We start from the raw sequence: 14,455 nt of genomic DNA on the forward strand, positions 1-14,455 counted from the left end.
CGGAGCCCGGCCCCGAGCACCGGGAGCGGCCCCGCCGAGCTCCCATTGGACTCCGCCGAACCCCGCCGCGTGCCGATTGGCTCCCGCTCCGGTACCGGTAAAACTTCCCCCGCTCTCGGTACCGCCCCGGAGCCCATTGGCCGTTTGCACGGAGCGCTCCCACCTGCGCAGCCCGGTCCGACGTGCAGCCGGTGCTGCTGCGGTGCCGAGCGAGCAGGACCAGCCCGCCTGCCCTCAAAGCAAAAGCACGGCTGCTCTTGCTGCTCCAGGTAGCACACAGACATTGTCAGGCCATTAGCACAGACAGCTGTGCACGGTGCCAAATGAGCGGCATTCAGGGATCTGCTCAGACCACGATTCCCTGTAAAAATAATGTTTCCTTACCAAGGAGGAGTGATGGCAGAAGGGAGTTAAAGCCACGGAAGCTCAGCAGGGAGCTGCTGCAGCCTCTCCTGGGCTGCACCCAAAACCAAAGGCAGCATATTTCAAAGCTGAATGAAAGCGGAGTAAGAGATTTTCACTCGTTGTTCCCAGTTCTCACTCTGCCATTAGTGACTTTCCTGGGGGCAATTCACCCAATTCATGTAGCTGGATGGGGATGGGGAGTGAAGCTCGCCCCATCCATAGCCCCAAAATGCCGTTGTGTTCTGCACCCCTGAGTCCAAAGCACTGCCAGGGTCCAGAGAGAGCCCAGAGCTCCCTGCACACCCATGGGATCCATCCTTCCGACCCCCAGGGTTTGCCCTGGAGCTGAGCAATGTGCTTTGCTCCAAGAGCAGAGCAAAGTCACCGGGTGGGTTCGCTGCCAGCAGGTGCAGCAGGAGCCAAGTCGTTGTCTCGCATCCAGGAGGATAATTTCCCTTGTTACAACTGCTCACACAGTAAAAATGTCACTTAATCATCCACCTGCCTTGAGCCTGGAAGTAATGAGCGGCAGCATCATCTGCAGCTGATTTTATCAAACGCCTGTATGGAGCACTCCGCTGGGAAAACACTGAATCAATTAAAACACCAAGGAGAGACATAGGAGAGGATCTGCATTCCCCAGCAGGCACTCACTGGGTATCAATGTGGTTCCTGTACTGAGTATTTGATGGGTCACAATCCTGTTCAGAGCCAGACCTTCCCCAAAACACCTCTTTATGTGGGTAAGACACAGGCTGTGCAAGGGGCCAAGTATCTTCACTTATCAACTCCCATCAATAGATCAACCGGAGTCACTATTGGGAATGTCATGGAAGGGCTCAGCCCAGAATGTTCCCCTATGGAAATAAAGCACTGCTGACAATTGCCAGCCCAGGGCTGCCAGGCCACTCTTCCTTAGCATGGGTTCTCTGGCTGATGCAATAGGCAGAGCAGCGAGCAGTGCTGTTGTACCACTGCATGACACCATACAACAAGTCCCGCTGCACAACATGGAGAGCACACATGCTCCCAGGTAGGATTTACAGCAGAAGCAACAGAAGCGATATTGGATCTATAAATTGCTCCCGCTCCGAAGGAGGCTGCGATGTATGCAGGTGCCTTTCCAGGAATGCTTTTTTTCTTTTCTTTTTTTTTTTTTCTATGCAGAGGCAGTAAAACCTGATTTATGCCTTATTAAATTATTTTAATGCTCTATATTACATGCAAAAAGTCTGTGAAGAGATATATTAGAGGCGCAGTTCTGCCAGGCTCATGCAGAGGCTGCCCCCAGCTGTGTGGTTACAAGGCTCTGCCAAAGCTTCTGCTGAGCTTCTCCCAACCCTCCGACCCCTCCAGTCCTTCCCAGAAGCTCAGACCCACAGCTGGACCATGGGTGCCTCTAAGAGAAGTTCTCAAGTGCCCAAACCTCTCCTTGTGCTCATGTTTCAATGGGAAATAAAGGGATCGCCACCACTCCTCTGTTGTGTAGCTCTGACATAGGGCACATCAAACTCTTTCGTAAGTCAGGGATTAAAGCAATTAGTCAAAGCTCCACTTTAATGAAGAAGAAATGAAACTGTTGACAAACGACTCCACAGGGGCTTGGAGAAACCAAAAAGTGAACCCCGGGTGGTTGGTGCTGGTGCTTTGGGTTGTTAAACCAGCCTCATTGGGACCTAGAGCAGCACAGTGGGCATCTCTGAAGGAAACCCAGCATACATGGCACTTCAGGGCTTCATTTGAACCCCAGGCTAAGTGCAAGCATTTAGAAATAAATGTATTATTCAACGGGCTGTTTCAGGGGAAAGTGAATAATTTAAGTAATACAAAGTCAAAGCCAAGTGATTTCCCTCCTTGTGCCCCCCTTCTCTCATAGCACCTTCTCTAAAGGCAGCAATGCACACCCTGCTGAGTTTGGTGGATCTCCTTCCTCATCGTGCTCCCATACAACTCCATTAGCAAAATGAGAGTCACGGTTTTTCTCTGCTTTGTAGGGAGATACATCTGTTGAGTGCACAGAAGGGCAACTGCAGTGCTGGGGTCACCCTCACACCCACACCACTGACAGCCCACATGGAACACGCAAGAGATGGAATACCCCAAATCCCCGACATCCCAAGAAGAAGATGCAGCCTTCATCCCCAAATGGATTTCCACACTTATTAGACACCCCTGATGGAAACGCATGAGTAACAAACATCCAATTAGTTCATTTAATAGTCCTGTGTGATGAGATTTGCCTAACCGCCTGAGCACAGGATTTTACACAAATGAAGGAGCAATCCCATAAAATCCAAATTTAGTGATTTGGAAAGAAAATCAGCAATCTTTTGAGAGAACCAATCCCTTTTTACTGTGTAACATAAGCTCACCTATCCAGTGTGATAATGGGGGGAAGGGATTAACCACTAAAATAAGCAACCCTACCACTAACCGTAATAATAACAATACACCCACCTCAAATTACTCCTTATTACTCAATGCCATTCATTCTCAGACTCTCCAACAAGTCTCCCCCTTCAGCTGCCCTACTTGCACAGGTTATAATGTCTGGAGGGGGAATTAATTAACCCAGACCACTCGCTAGCACACACGTGAACCTACTGTCAAAAAACCTGCTTGGGATTGCTGGCTTTGCAGGCAGCTGGATGTACTGCTGCAGATGGAATCCCTGACGTTCACTTCCAGATTTGAATGGGAATAACCTGACATTTAATTGTGGGACAATAGTAAAATGTCAGCATCTGTTGTGGCTGTGCAGGACCAGTTGTCAAAGGGGGGCACATCAGCAATACCAGCCTGTCTGGCAGCCATAAAGACACAAATTGCCCTATTTGTCCCTTCTCCATGGCCATGTATCTGCAGATTTAGATGATGAGCATCTCCTTGGGAAATCTACACCATACTGGGAGGGTTTGTGCATTCACAGGTTCAGCTCTAGAAAAGCACCGATCACAGCAGTCATTGGGTGTAACATGCTAAAGCCCCAGCCCACATCCTGGCCCCACAGCAGCCAAGGGGGGATTTTCCTGTTGGCATTCAGTCTTTGTGCTTTGCCCCAAGGCCACATTTCCCCTGGCAAGCTTTGCTGTGCCTGCACCAACCTCACACAGCCCTGCAAGGAGACTTGCTCAGGTTTTCCTTGGATCAGGCATTGGGTCAGACTCAGACTCACGGAGCAGCAGCAAAGAACTGCAGGAAATCAGCACACCGAGCTGGCACCAGGAAACAGAGAGAGTAACACTGCTGGCCCATAAACAGGAACTGTACAGCTCTATGGCTTCACTCTGTGCTGAAGGTAGCGATGAGCTGTTTGCAAAGGGACAAATGTTGCCCCTCTTTTGTGACGGATGTTTTGAAGTTAATAACACCTGAGAAGTTCTTCCCCACCAGCAATCACATCCCTCCACCACGGGATGTGGGTTTTATCCTCTTTTCTTCATCCTGGGCAGCGCTGACTGCAGTGCTGGGGTTGATGCTGCACACATGGGCATCCCTGGCCCCATTCATAGCAGCCCAACTGGTGCCCGACTGCCCCGAGCAGGAGTGAGGCTGTGCTAGGGAACATGAGCAGTGCAAACAGGAGATTTCTGCTGTATTTTACTTAGAAACAGCCTGCCCTCATGTGGCGAATGGAAAATGAGGAGATTGGAAATTTGGGAGCAAACTGTGCCATGGGTGTGATGAGCAGGGGGGACCAGGAGCCCCGAGCAGCCAGCTGCCTTTGGACAGAGTCCCATAGCTCCTCCAGCACCAAACTTCCCCTCCCACCTCCACAGTTCCCTTCTCTCCACACCACAAGGCAGAGCCCGTGGATGCCCAGCACAGCAGAGCCATGTCCTCCTGCCCCATCCCCACAGCACCAGCCTGGGGAAAGCAGTGCAAAGCAAAGGCAAGCCCTCATCGCCAGCAATGAAGAAAAGCTCTGTTTATGGTCAGCTGAAGGGCAGAACTTCTCTAATAACACTCTCCAAAAGAGCACTGGCTTGGCTTGGGAAAGCAACCACACTCCCATTGTAGCTGGACTTCTGGGCATCCTCCTGGGGCAGTGTTTGCTTATGGTGACAGGTGGTGAAAGCTTTACCCGAAGTCGTGAGCCAGAAGTGACAGATCCAAGGCACAGCAGCATTTCCCCACCCAGACAAACCTTCCTACCAGCAGCGATGTGAACGAATCCTGCAGAGCAGAGTGCTGAAAGGCAGCAGCAGTGCAGCAGGACAGCGCTGAAGGGGGAGCACTGCAGGGCCACGCTGCAGCGCCAGTGGGATGCTCCAGCCTAATCCCGACACACAAACAGGGCGTGCAGGAGCGCCTCCCACCCTCCAAACTCTAAAACTCTTCATGGTAACGTAGTTCTGTGTGGCACTGACAGCTGCACATCCCTAGCGCTAGAAGTCCAGGCTTTGGATGGGAGGCGAGTATGGTGGATACTGTCCTGATAGGATCCCACAGTCGCAAGCAGAAGCGAGAAACCCGTGTGCCAGTCAGATCCCCGATGCACTTTGCAACTCCGAGGTACCCACCGAGACTCGGAGCAGCGCTAGAAAATGAAGGCAGCGGGACGGGGGAATGCAAGAGCGTCAGTCTAGATGGCGCTCACGTCTTTTGTTACAGCGGGAGAAGCGGCAGAGCTCAGCCCGGCGCGCTCCGACGGGGCTGTGGGCAGAGCAGCACAGAACCGCACCGGGTGCGCTCCCCGGGGAAATATAATATAATATTTATATTATATATTATTTATATATAATATAATATTTGCTCCTTCGGCAAATAAAACGTGAACATCACCATCAATGCTTTCCAATAGCAATTAGCCCAAGAGCCGTCACCTTCTGATCCATCTGTGCCACCTGGACACCGACTGCAGAACTGCTGGGATTGCTTTGAACAAAGTAACTTGGGAGCAAGGTTAGGAGAGTTCACCCAGGCTCTGAGCCTGGTGACTTGGATGTTGGTGTGCCATACAAACACTCTGAGACCCCAGAAGCAGAGGAGACTTTAAAGGCAAACAGTAGTTGGGAGGTCCTATGGTTTTAATGCATTTCCTTTAAGAAATCCAGTGGAGCAGAGCAGGGCATCCCACTCCCTCCAATTGCCAGCACTGATTTGCAGCTGTGGAAGCATTCAGCTGCCTCTGAGATTACAGCAATCTAAGCTCCAACGTACAAACTGCAACCACCGTGCTGCCCAGAACTGATTGAGGAGGTGCTCATCAAAAAAGCAAACAGCACCGCTGTTAACAGAGCCAACTGTGGGCTCCAACAGCAACCACCACCCGCACCCAGGTCATTCACCCACACCACTGCTGAACCACCACTGCCCTGCTCACACCCAGGCAATGCCCTGCACCCAGGGAATACCTTTTCCCTCTCTTTGCTTTGCTGCTCCATCCCTCAGCACAGTCCCCCTGCTGCTCTGCCCACATCCAGGCCACCAGCGCGGCCCTTTGAGGTCTCAGGTGTTTTGCTTGAGGAAGAGCTTCCAACCCACTGGTACTGCCCACTGGGGCAGCTCTGCCACGTAACACAGGTGTGAACTTAGCTTTAAGACAGCAAAACACAAAAACCCCGCTTGTGAACATCAAGCCACTCTCCCAGAGATGCTCAATAGTTCTTATTAACCAGTGAAGCCCCAAACTCGTTTTCCACACCACAACACAGCAGGTTCCAGCAGCACAGCTGTCCCCCTCCAGGTGAATTGCCCACCCAGCACAACTCATGCTCCATGCTCACAAAGGGAAGGAGCACCCGCTACCCCAGGACAAGCAGGATTCACTTGAGGACATTCTGCTGCTACCTGAAGAAAACAAACATCCCCATCCCCAGCAGAGCAGCAGCAGCAAGAGCTCTGCAATACATTTAGCTTCTTCAGAACCAAGGGGAGGAGATTGCTATAACCCATGAGCCAAAAGAAAGGGTCTCCTATACCTCAGTGCTCCCCTGTTGCAGCCACACCGCACTCAAATACACGATGAAACATGAGGTTTATTTTACAATCTCTTTATTGGTTAAGTTCCATGTTATTACAGAAGCACTTCCCAATGGGTCTCCATGCATGTCCGCAGCTGTCCCAGGTGGTTCTCCCCTTTTTAAACAGCAGACAAACCTCAGGATCCAAGCAGACAAAGCGGAGGATCTGGAGCTTTCTTCGTTCCCCATCCCTCTGGGTCGGCCATTACACCACGAGTGCTGCCCACTGACAAAGCTGTGTCAGCGGATGAAGGTCTTGCGGTTTACAGATGGATACCGTGCAATTTTTCTCCTACTAAACTAATCAAAATTGCATCGTGATCCACCCGACAACAGCAAAACAAAGCTTACCGTGCTGACAAACACCAAGCAGAGCAGCCTGAAGACCAGTCCTCCTTTCCTCCACAGGCCGGGACAAGTGCAATACTCTACACACAGCTACAAGTAATGCAACAAATCCCCACCCACGGAGGAACCAGTGCAAGGCATCTTCACATCGTCACAGGAAGAGGGGAAGAAAGCTTCAACCCCAACTTATTCACCATTGATTTACCACCACCACGGTCAGTTTTGCATGGATTTGCACAGCAATTTGAGCAAGCTGGGATGCAAACCTGCAAAACTGACTGTGAGCAGCACCACTCCAGAAGACATCTTGTCCAGAAGCTGCCCTGAGCTGGGACGCACTTTATCTAACAGTACTGTAAGTGCCCACATTACAGTAGGTCCAATGCCAAGCTACCTGCACTATGAGCACTTTGATACTGCTAGGACACAGCTGCCTCCTGAGCAGCAATCGCCTTCAATGAAACAAAATGACATGGTAAGCATTGAGCAGAGGGATGGCTGCGTGGTGCTGGGTGTGCAGGCAGCAGCTTGTGCCAGAAGGAGCATTTAGGGCAGTAGATTCTACGCTACGTCACTAACTGCACTAGATGCACCTTAACACAAGGACCACGAGTAGGGCAGCACCTCACCGCTCCCGTCGTGCTCCAGCGCTGCATCACCATGGTCATGCCAGAAGTGCTTATACTGCAGTAGGTGCTGAGTTCTACCTGCACTGTAAGCACTTTTGCACAACTCAAGGCCCATCGCAGAGGGATGCTGTTCTCTTCGTGGTATGGCAGCACCTGCAAGAGAAAAGATGAGGGTGAATGAATGGTGCACGCAGCAGAGCTATTCCCATTGAAACCCAAATGCAGAAAGTCCTTCAGAGATGCAGTTTAACAGTGCCCAGCTAGGAGAGTTTACAGCCAATTGCTACTTAAATTAAGGTGCAAATGGCCTCTTCCACTGCCTGAACCGCAGTTAAAAGGCACCGCCATAGGGCAGGGCCCAGCACATGGGCCGAGCCCTGACCTCTCGCCATAGAGAGCGGAGGGGGATGGGGGGGGGGGGGCTGACACTCGACCCCGGGCTCTGCTGCCCACACGATGCCGCACAAAGCGCCGGTCTCTCCCCGTAGCACCACGTGCCAGAGGGGAAGGGGGGGGGTGTTTAAATTTCCCTCCAGCAGCACACGCGCTGTCAGCGAACGGCAGCGGGATGAGGTGGGAGCCCCCTCAACTCACACAGCGGCGGGCAGCCACGTGCACGCTGCTCCCCCGGCTCCCCCACCCCACTATCCCCCCCATCCATCCCCACTCTCCATCCCCACTCCGGTTCCCCGCTCCCCGCCACGTGCCGCCCGCCCCGTCCGGTGGCCGCGCGCTCCGCGATTAAAGAGCGCCCGAACAAAGCACTGTGGGAAATGCAGTCCTCCATTCAAAGCCCCAAAAACGCGCCAAGCCGCCCAACCTCCCCCCGCCCGCCCAGCCCCGAGCCCCCCCCGCCGCCTCCTCCTCCCCCCCGAGGGCGCGCAGAGCGGCGCGGGCCGCACCGCCGAGCGGAGCGGAGGGCGGCTCCGTACGGCCCCTTTGTCCCGGCCCGACGGGGGCACCTCGGCCGCCTCCCGCCCCCTCCTCATCCCTCCCCTCCGTGCCGCCCCCCCCGCTCCCCCCGTTACCATCCCTCTCTCTCCTGCTCGCTGCGGACCGGATCGCGGCGCCCCGACGGCACCGAGCGCGTGGTCCCGCTCCCTCCCGCCCCCTCCGTGCGCGCGCGCGCGCTCTCCCTGTGGTGGCGCGCTCCCGCCCCGCCCCCTCCCTCCCCGCACACTACACTTCCCAGCGGCCCTATTTGCACCGCGCATGCGCCCCGCCCCCCCCCCCCCCCCCCCCCGCCGGCACCGGGACGGAGCCGCGCCACGTGCGACCACCCCACGTGTGTCCGCGCAGCGCCCCGCGGCTCAGCGCCCCGCAGCGGGGACCGACACCCGCCCACCCCCAAAGTTCCGCTCTCCCCCCCCGCGGTCCCGTCCATTGTTGGAGCCGTGCGAGCGCGGGGGGCGCGGAGCGGTAACGCAACGGCCCCACGGAGCCGCGGGCCCACGCGTGAGGCCGAGCCCCGCGCACTCGTACAGGTGGTGGGATGGGGGGAGCTGCCCTGGTACCCGCACACACACACCGACCCAACCGCAACACAGCGGGAACACGCGGCACCACGGGACGGAGAGCGACCAGCGCGGTGCGACACGAGCTCGGGAGGGGGGGAAAGAAAAGAGACAGAAAAGAAAGGCGGAAAAAATAGAAGAAAAAAAGAAGAAAAAAAGAGGGGGGAAAATGAGCAAAAAATGGACTAAAGTGATCGAAAGCACCGTGTGAGGACACGAGGGGCAGCGGCGGAACCGCGGTGGGGTTTGGGGAGGGAGAGGAAAAAGGAGCGGAGAAAGGGGAGAGAATGGCAGGATAAACACGGTACCTCGGAGCGCGAGCGGAGCCCTGGAATAAAAAGGGTTTTACGAAAGTGGCGCGAAGACAATATCATGTGATCCCAGCCCAGGGCGGCTCCCTCCGCACCGACCAGCCAAAAAAAGGGAGAGGAATAAAGGGGGAAAAAAGTACATCCGCTCCCCGCGCCATTAGCATAATTAATTGTGTCCTGCAGCTGCGGCCGCCGCTCCCCGGCCCGGCCTCCTCTTCCTCCCGGTGCGGGTCGAGCCGGGCTGGTTGCGGGTTGCAGGGTGCTGCTGGGTGCTGGGTGCAGCCGGTCCGGCCCCACGCGGGTCGGCGCGTCCCGGTCGGGCTGAGCGCGACCCGCGGCCTCGGGGTCCCCGCGTGGTTCCGTGGGGCCGCACGCCCGGGGTCCCCGCGCACGTGGGGCCGCTCCCGCCTTACGGTCCATAAGCGGCGGCCCCGGCTCCCGGCTCCGCGCCGCTTCCCCCCGTCCACGCGTGGTTCGGGCGCCGTTAATTGAGAGCGCGGCCCCACGGGCGGCCCGCGGCTGTACGGGGGTGAAAACCCCGCGAGGAAGAGGCCCCGGCCTAGCTTGGCCTACGTGCAGCCCGACCCACGTCGGCACCCCGGCCCGCCCGCCCCACGGCTCGCCACGAGGCCCCGCGTGGGGCCGGGGACCCGCGTGCGGTTCCGCGGGGCTTTGTGACCCGGGAGCCCGGCCCTGCGAGCAGCCGCTCCCCGGGGTGAGGGGTCGGTGCGCCTTGGCGGGCGGCCTTGGCAGGAATGCTAAAAATGCGCTAATTGTGCCCCGCCGTGCCGCCGGGATTAGGGGGAGCCGCCTTTTAGGAAATAGGAGCGTGGCTCGATCGATAGCGAAGGGCTTCACCCCGCGTCCCCACGGCTCCTTGGGGCTCCTCGGGTTCGGCGGTTCCTGGCATCGCCCTGCGCGCCGGGATCTGAAGTTGGAACAAAAAGGTCCCCATGGAAACCGGGAGTCATCTATCAGTACCGCGTTCGGTACGCCACGAGAAAGGGGCTTTTGTCCCAACGGTATTTACTACCGCTTAATTTCTCTCTCTTTTTTTTCCCCCCTACATTCCACAGCCAAGTCCTGCCATGTTTTGGGGGAGAGTTGTGCCGCGCCGCCCGGCCTCTCCCCATGCGCGTGTGCGTGAGGCCTAAAACAAAGCAACCGTGTCAAAGCGCTCCTTGAGAGATGGAAGGGCTCCCGGCGGGCAGCAGGGTTCCCAGATCCCGGCTTCATTTCTTCCCGAAGCAGTGGAAACGTTTGGGACCCCTCTTTGCAAACTGTTGTGTCGTGGTACGGCTGCCATCAGCCTGAGCGGCTCCTGGGCTGGAGCTGCAGGGGTGTGCGGTTGTAATGGGGTGCTCGGGGATGTTCAGCAGTCACATTTAATCCTCTTTGCCAAAGAACCTTTATGAAGTCCTGAGCTGAGAGTGGAGAAACAGCAAAGCACTCGAACCCAGCGTTAATGATTTAGTATGGGGTGTGCGAACGCGTTGTCGGTGCCTCTGCAGAAACGAAACAGTGCTTTAATGCAGTAATGAAACCTAAGGTGTCCCAGGAACTTGTGTGCACAACAGCATGGAAAGAGCTCCCCAATAAGGGATGTGTCCTGTCTAACTGTAAAATAAACCTTACAGAACAAAGCTCTAAGCGTGTCACAGCACTCAGTAACTTCCTTGCGTCGGGAAAGAATCATTCCCTTTGATAATTTTCACTATGTAATGTTCTTAGTCTTTTAAAGGGCTTTGCCTGGCTGCGGCATCCATCTGCCATGTGAGCTGAGCAGAGATGTGGCACTTTGCTGATCACTTTTGAATGCACGTGATGTGCAGCTCATGAGGTGGTGCTGGTGAAGCTCCCTGCTTGCTGGGGTGGCGGTTGTTCCACATTAGGGGACACACTGTGGTGCATTTCCCATACAGGGACAGAGGTTTTCCAATCGCCCTCTGAATGTCTTGTGAAATGTCACAGCTCACTCCTCTACAGACCTGCCAAAGCTGGATTCTTTCCCTATAACTGACTCCTGTGCATGCATACGTACCAAGAAGGTGTTTGTTTCCTTCGCTGCCCTTCTCAGCACTGCAGGTAAATCTGTTGCATCTCATTTGGTTACTAATTCATTCACCCCCCCAGCAGCCATGGCTGAGGTTCTCCTCCACTTCTGTTTCCTTTCAGAGTCAGAACTATAATCCAGCTTTCTTCATACAGAGAAAAGCTCAGTGTGTTGTGCAGAGCTCTCTGGATGCAGTGAGGGAAAGAAACGACAAGCAGAGGGCAGCCAGAGATGGATGCAAGGGATGCATCGCTGTGGGACAAAAAATCAGTCCTGCAAACAAACTGCTTGAAGTGAGTGGATGGATGGGGAGATGTGAACAACGTGTAACTGCTTTCTGAAACCTGGGGATATCTGGGAGCTTTCAGAAGGAGTTCTGATGGAGTTGCAAAGTGATGGAATGAAGTCAGTGCCCAAAATGATGCTGCAGCCACATCTGCAGTTTGCTTCAGGTGGAGGGCTTGAGCTTTCTGCCATTGAACATTGCACATCTCAGGGTTGGCTTAATGAGAACCAAGAGATGCAGAGGAATACATCTGAGAGAAGAGATTTAATCACTCAGCACAGATTCTCTCTCGCAGTCCCTCCTGGAACAGAACTTGTCCTGCAGTTCCCCCAGCACAGCCCTGGTACATCCATGCAGGATTGTGCTTACTGAGGGGGGTTCACCTTCATTTCACCCTCTGCCCGCTTTAGGTGGCTGCCCACACACCTGCAGCCACGTGTCCTGCACTGTTGCCTTGTCCCTGTTGTACCTCATTCTGCTGAAAAATACAGGATGAAAATCATTTTCCCCCCGTGAGGACAGAACAGATAGAAATACTTTCAGATAACGATGCAGCTTTTTTCCCTCAGCATCACTGAGAAAATCAACTCAGGTTTGTTTTCTGAGTCCTGTATTTGCACTTCTGTGTTAAGCAGCAGCTGAGAATAAAAGTGGAGGGCGTTTTTATTACAAAGGATTTCACCCCTCTGCCATTTCTGTACTAAAACAGATGTGAAACTGACAACCACCCCTTAAGTTCAATTGTTGCTTTGCTTCACTGGAGAAACTTTAATATAGAAAAGCAACTGATGAATAACCTTTGTTTCTCTGTGTTTTTGGGTGTGCAAAATATACTTACAAGATCAACAAACCCTCTCCAAAAGGAGACCGATGTCTGCATGAAATGGGAAATGAGTTGTGGTCAAAAACAAACAGGGATGGTGCAGAGTTTGAGTCTATTTTCCTTTCTTTCGCAGTATCGATTGCTGTAATGAATAATGTAACGTTTGCTGTGCATCTGATATGCGGTGGGGGATCACCGCAAGCTGATGTGTTTTTAAGAGCTCTTTGACGATTTAAGATAGACACGTCTATTGGAACAAAAAGCAAAGTGATAGAGCACAAGCTGCTCTGTCTCCTATGTACCTCTGTAGCTCAGTGGCTACGTAAAAGTGCTGAGTCCTGCATTCAGCTTCCAGCAGGCTGAAATTCAGCTTCTGTGCAGCAATTCCATGCAGTTGCTGCAATGTATGTTTTGTTTCTGCGACTTCCTTCCACTTTCATTGACATTGGGGCACTGAAAAGAGTTAAAGGGACTCCTCCTTTCACAGCACTGAGCTCTTTGTGTATTTCTTCCAGGTGGGTAAAGTCCTGAAATCTGAAGATAAGTGCTCAGACTGGCCCTGAAAGCTGGATAGAAGGCATCTCACTGACAGTGCAGCTACTTGCACAAGTCAATGACCCAAGCTGTGTGCTCAGGGTGGGGCCCCATACAATATAGAAGTGCTGTGTTGAAAATGCTTCCCATATTAGCTATCTCAGGAATAGCTTTTGAATCTTTTTTTCACGTCGATACCTACTGTTTCAAGATGGAGTTTTGCACACGTAGCCAATGTGGCTGTGTATTTTCTCCTTCAGGTTCTTACTAGATAGGCTTAGTCCCATTGGACGCACACACCTTCAGGCACACTGCACATCCTTCTGCTGGTGGGTTATCCATCCCCAAACAATATTATTAGTCTCTCTGATTTGAGACTGGCCTTTCTCATCAGACGGTGTCTGTTGTATTACAGCTGCTCTCCTTCCACTCCAAACGGGCATATTCCTCCCAGACAGGTTCCCAATTTCACCAAATATTACCAATAATTCAATTGTTGGGATCTACAACAACATGTTATGTCACACACAGATTTCCAAGTATTCTTCACTAAGCAGTTTTCTCTTTTATAACTGCACAACTTCTCCCTCTGGGAGCTTCCTCAGAGGTGTTATTTCCCCACAGCTGGCCATCAGGATGCACTGAGATCTCGGGTCAACCTGTACTTTTGTAAGAACTCCTATTGGCATTAGAGCTGGAAAGCATTCCCCACGATGAGCCCCATTCCTCAGCACATGCTCGGCCCTCACTGCAGTGTGCAGAGCTTCTGCAGGCTCCATCCATTTGTTCTCCAGCAAAACAAGTTACAAGGGCTGCTCTGTGGCTGCAATCCGACAGATGACCAGTCCCAGCGTGGGTACCTTCCAGGTGTGGTTCAGGCCAGTCCCAGCACAGGGCAGAACTCAGTGCACGTGCCCATCTCCTCCCTTGGGTCAGTGGAGCAGAATGGTGCCTCTTTCAACTTCTGCACAGTGCATAAACTTCAAGTCATTTCTAGATGAGACGTGAATTTCCAAAATACATTTCCTTTGCACCCCCTGACGCTTTAGAAATGAGTCAATAAATTACTGTTTCACTGCAGGTTACACTTAAAAATAATTCTTTTTCGAGCTGTTACTCTGTTACTGTAAGACATGCTGCAACATTGACTGCCTTTTTCTCCGCTTCTCCATTGCGAAGATCTGAGTTAAAGACCATGAGGTCCCTCTGTACCCACTGTGCCACTTGGTTCCAGCGTCACTCCCTAGCTAAAAGCTTACTCTTGTTTAAAGGCAGCCCCTTCCCCTTTCCTGGGCTGGGCACACTGCTGTGGTTCTGGCAATGGTTTCTGTTGGACTGCTGCTACAAAGGGACAGGGGTACAGAGAGTGGCACATGTGAGGTCGTGGCAGGACTTGAGGAGCACAACAGGAGATGTCCATGACGAAGCAGAGTTTGTGGCCACCACATTCTGACTCTTGCCAGCCAGACTGGGCTGAAAACATGGCATGGACTGAGGGAGCCCCTGCACAAAGAAGAGCATGGTCGGGCTGAGCATGGTGAGATAAGGGGCTGCCCTGGAGAAACAGAACACCCAGATTCAGCCCA

The 14,455-nt window shown here is 53.5% G+C and overlaps 1 protein-coding gene across 1 annotated transcript; it reads left to right on the forward strand.

Annotated features, from left to right (window-relative positions):
• The first annotated feature begins 8,560 nt into the window (after positions 1-8,560).
• On the forward strand, positions 8,561-10,816 carry LOC107312665 (translation initiation factor IF-2-like). The gene is made up of 3 exons (XM_015860280.2): positions 8,561-8,618; positions 9,500-10,162; positions 10,250-10,816. Exons 1-3 carry the CDS (start codon positions 8,561-8,563, stop codon positions 10,318-10,320), a joined length of 792 nt encoding a protein of 263 aa, XP_015715766.1. The 3' UTR covers positions 10,321-10,816.
• The last annotated feature ends 3,639 nt before the right edge of the window (positions 10,817-14,455 follow it).

The sequence above is a fragment of the Coturnix japonica genome, chromosome 4 (genome assembly GCF_001577835.2).
Source record: "Coturnix japonica isolate 7356 chromosome 4, Coturnix japonica 2.1, whole genome shotgun sequence".
NCBI classification, from domain to species: domain Eukaryota; kingdom Metazoa; phylum Chordata; class Aves; order Galliformes; family Phasianidae; genus Coturnix; species Coturnix japonica.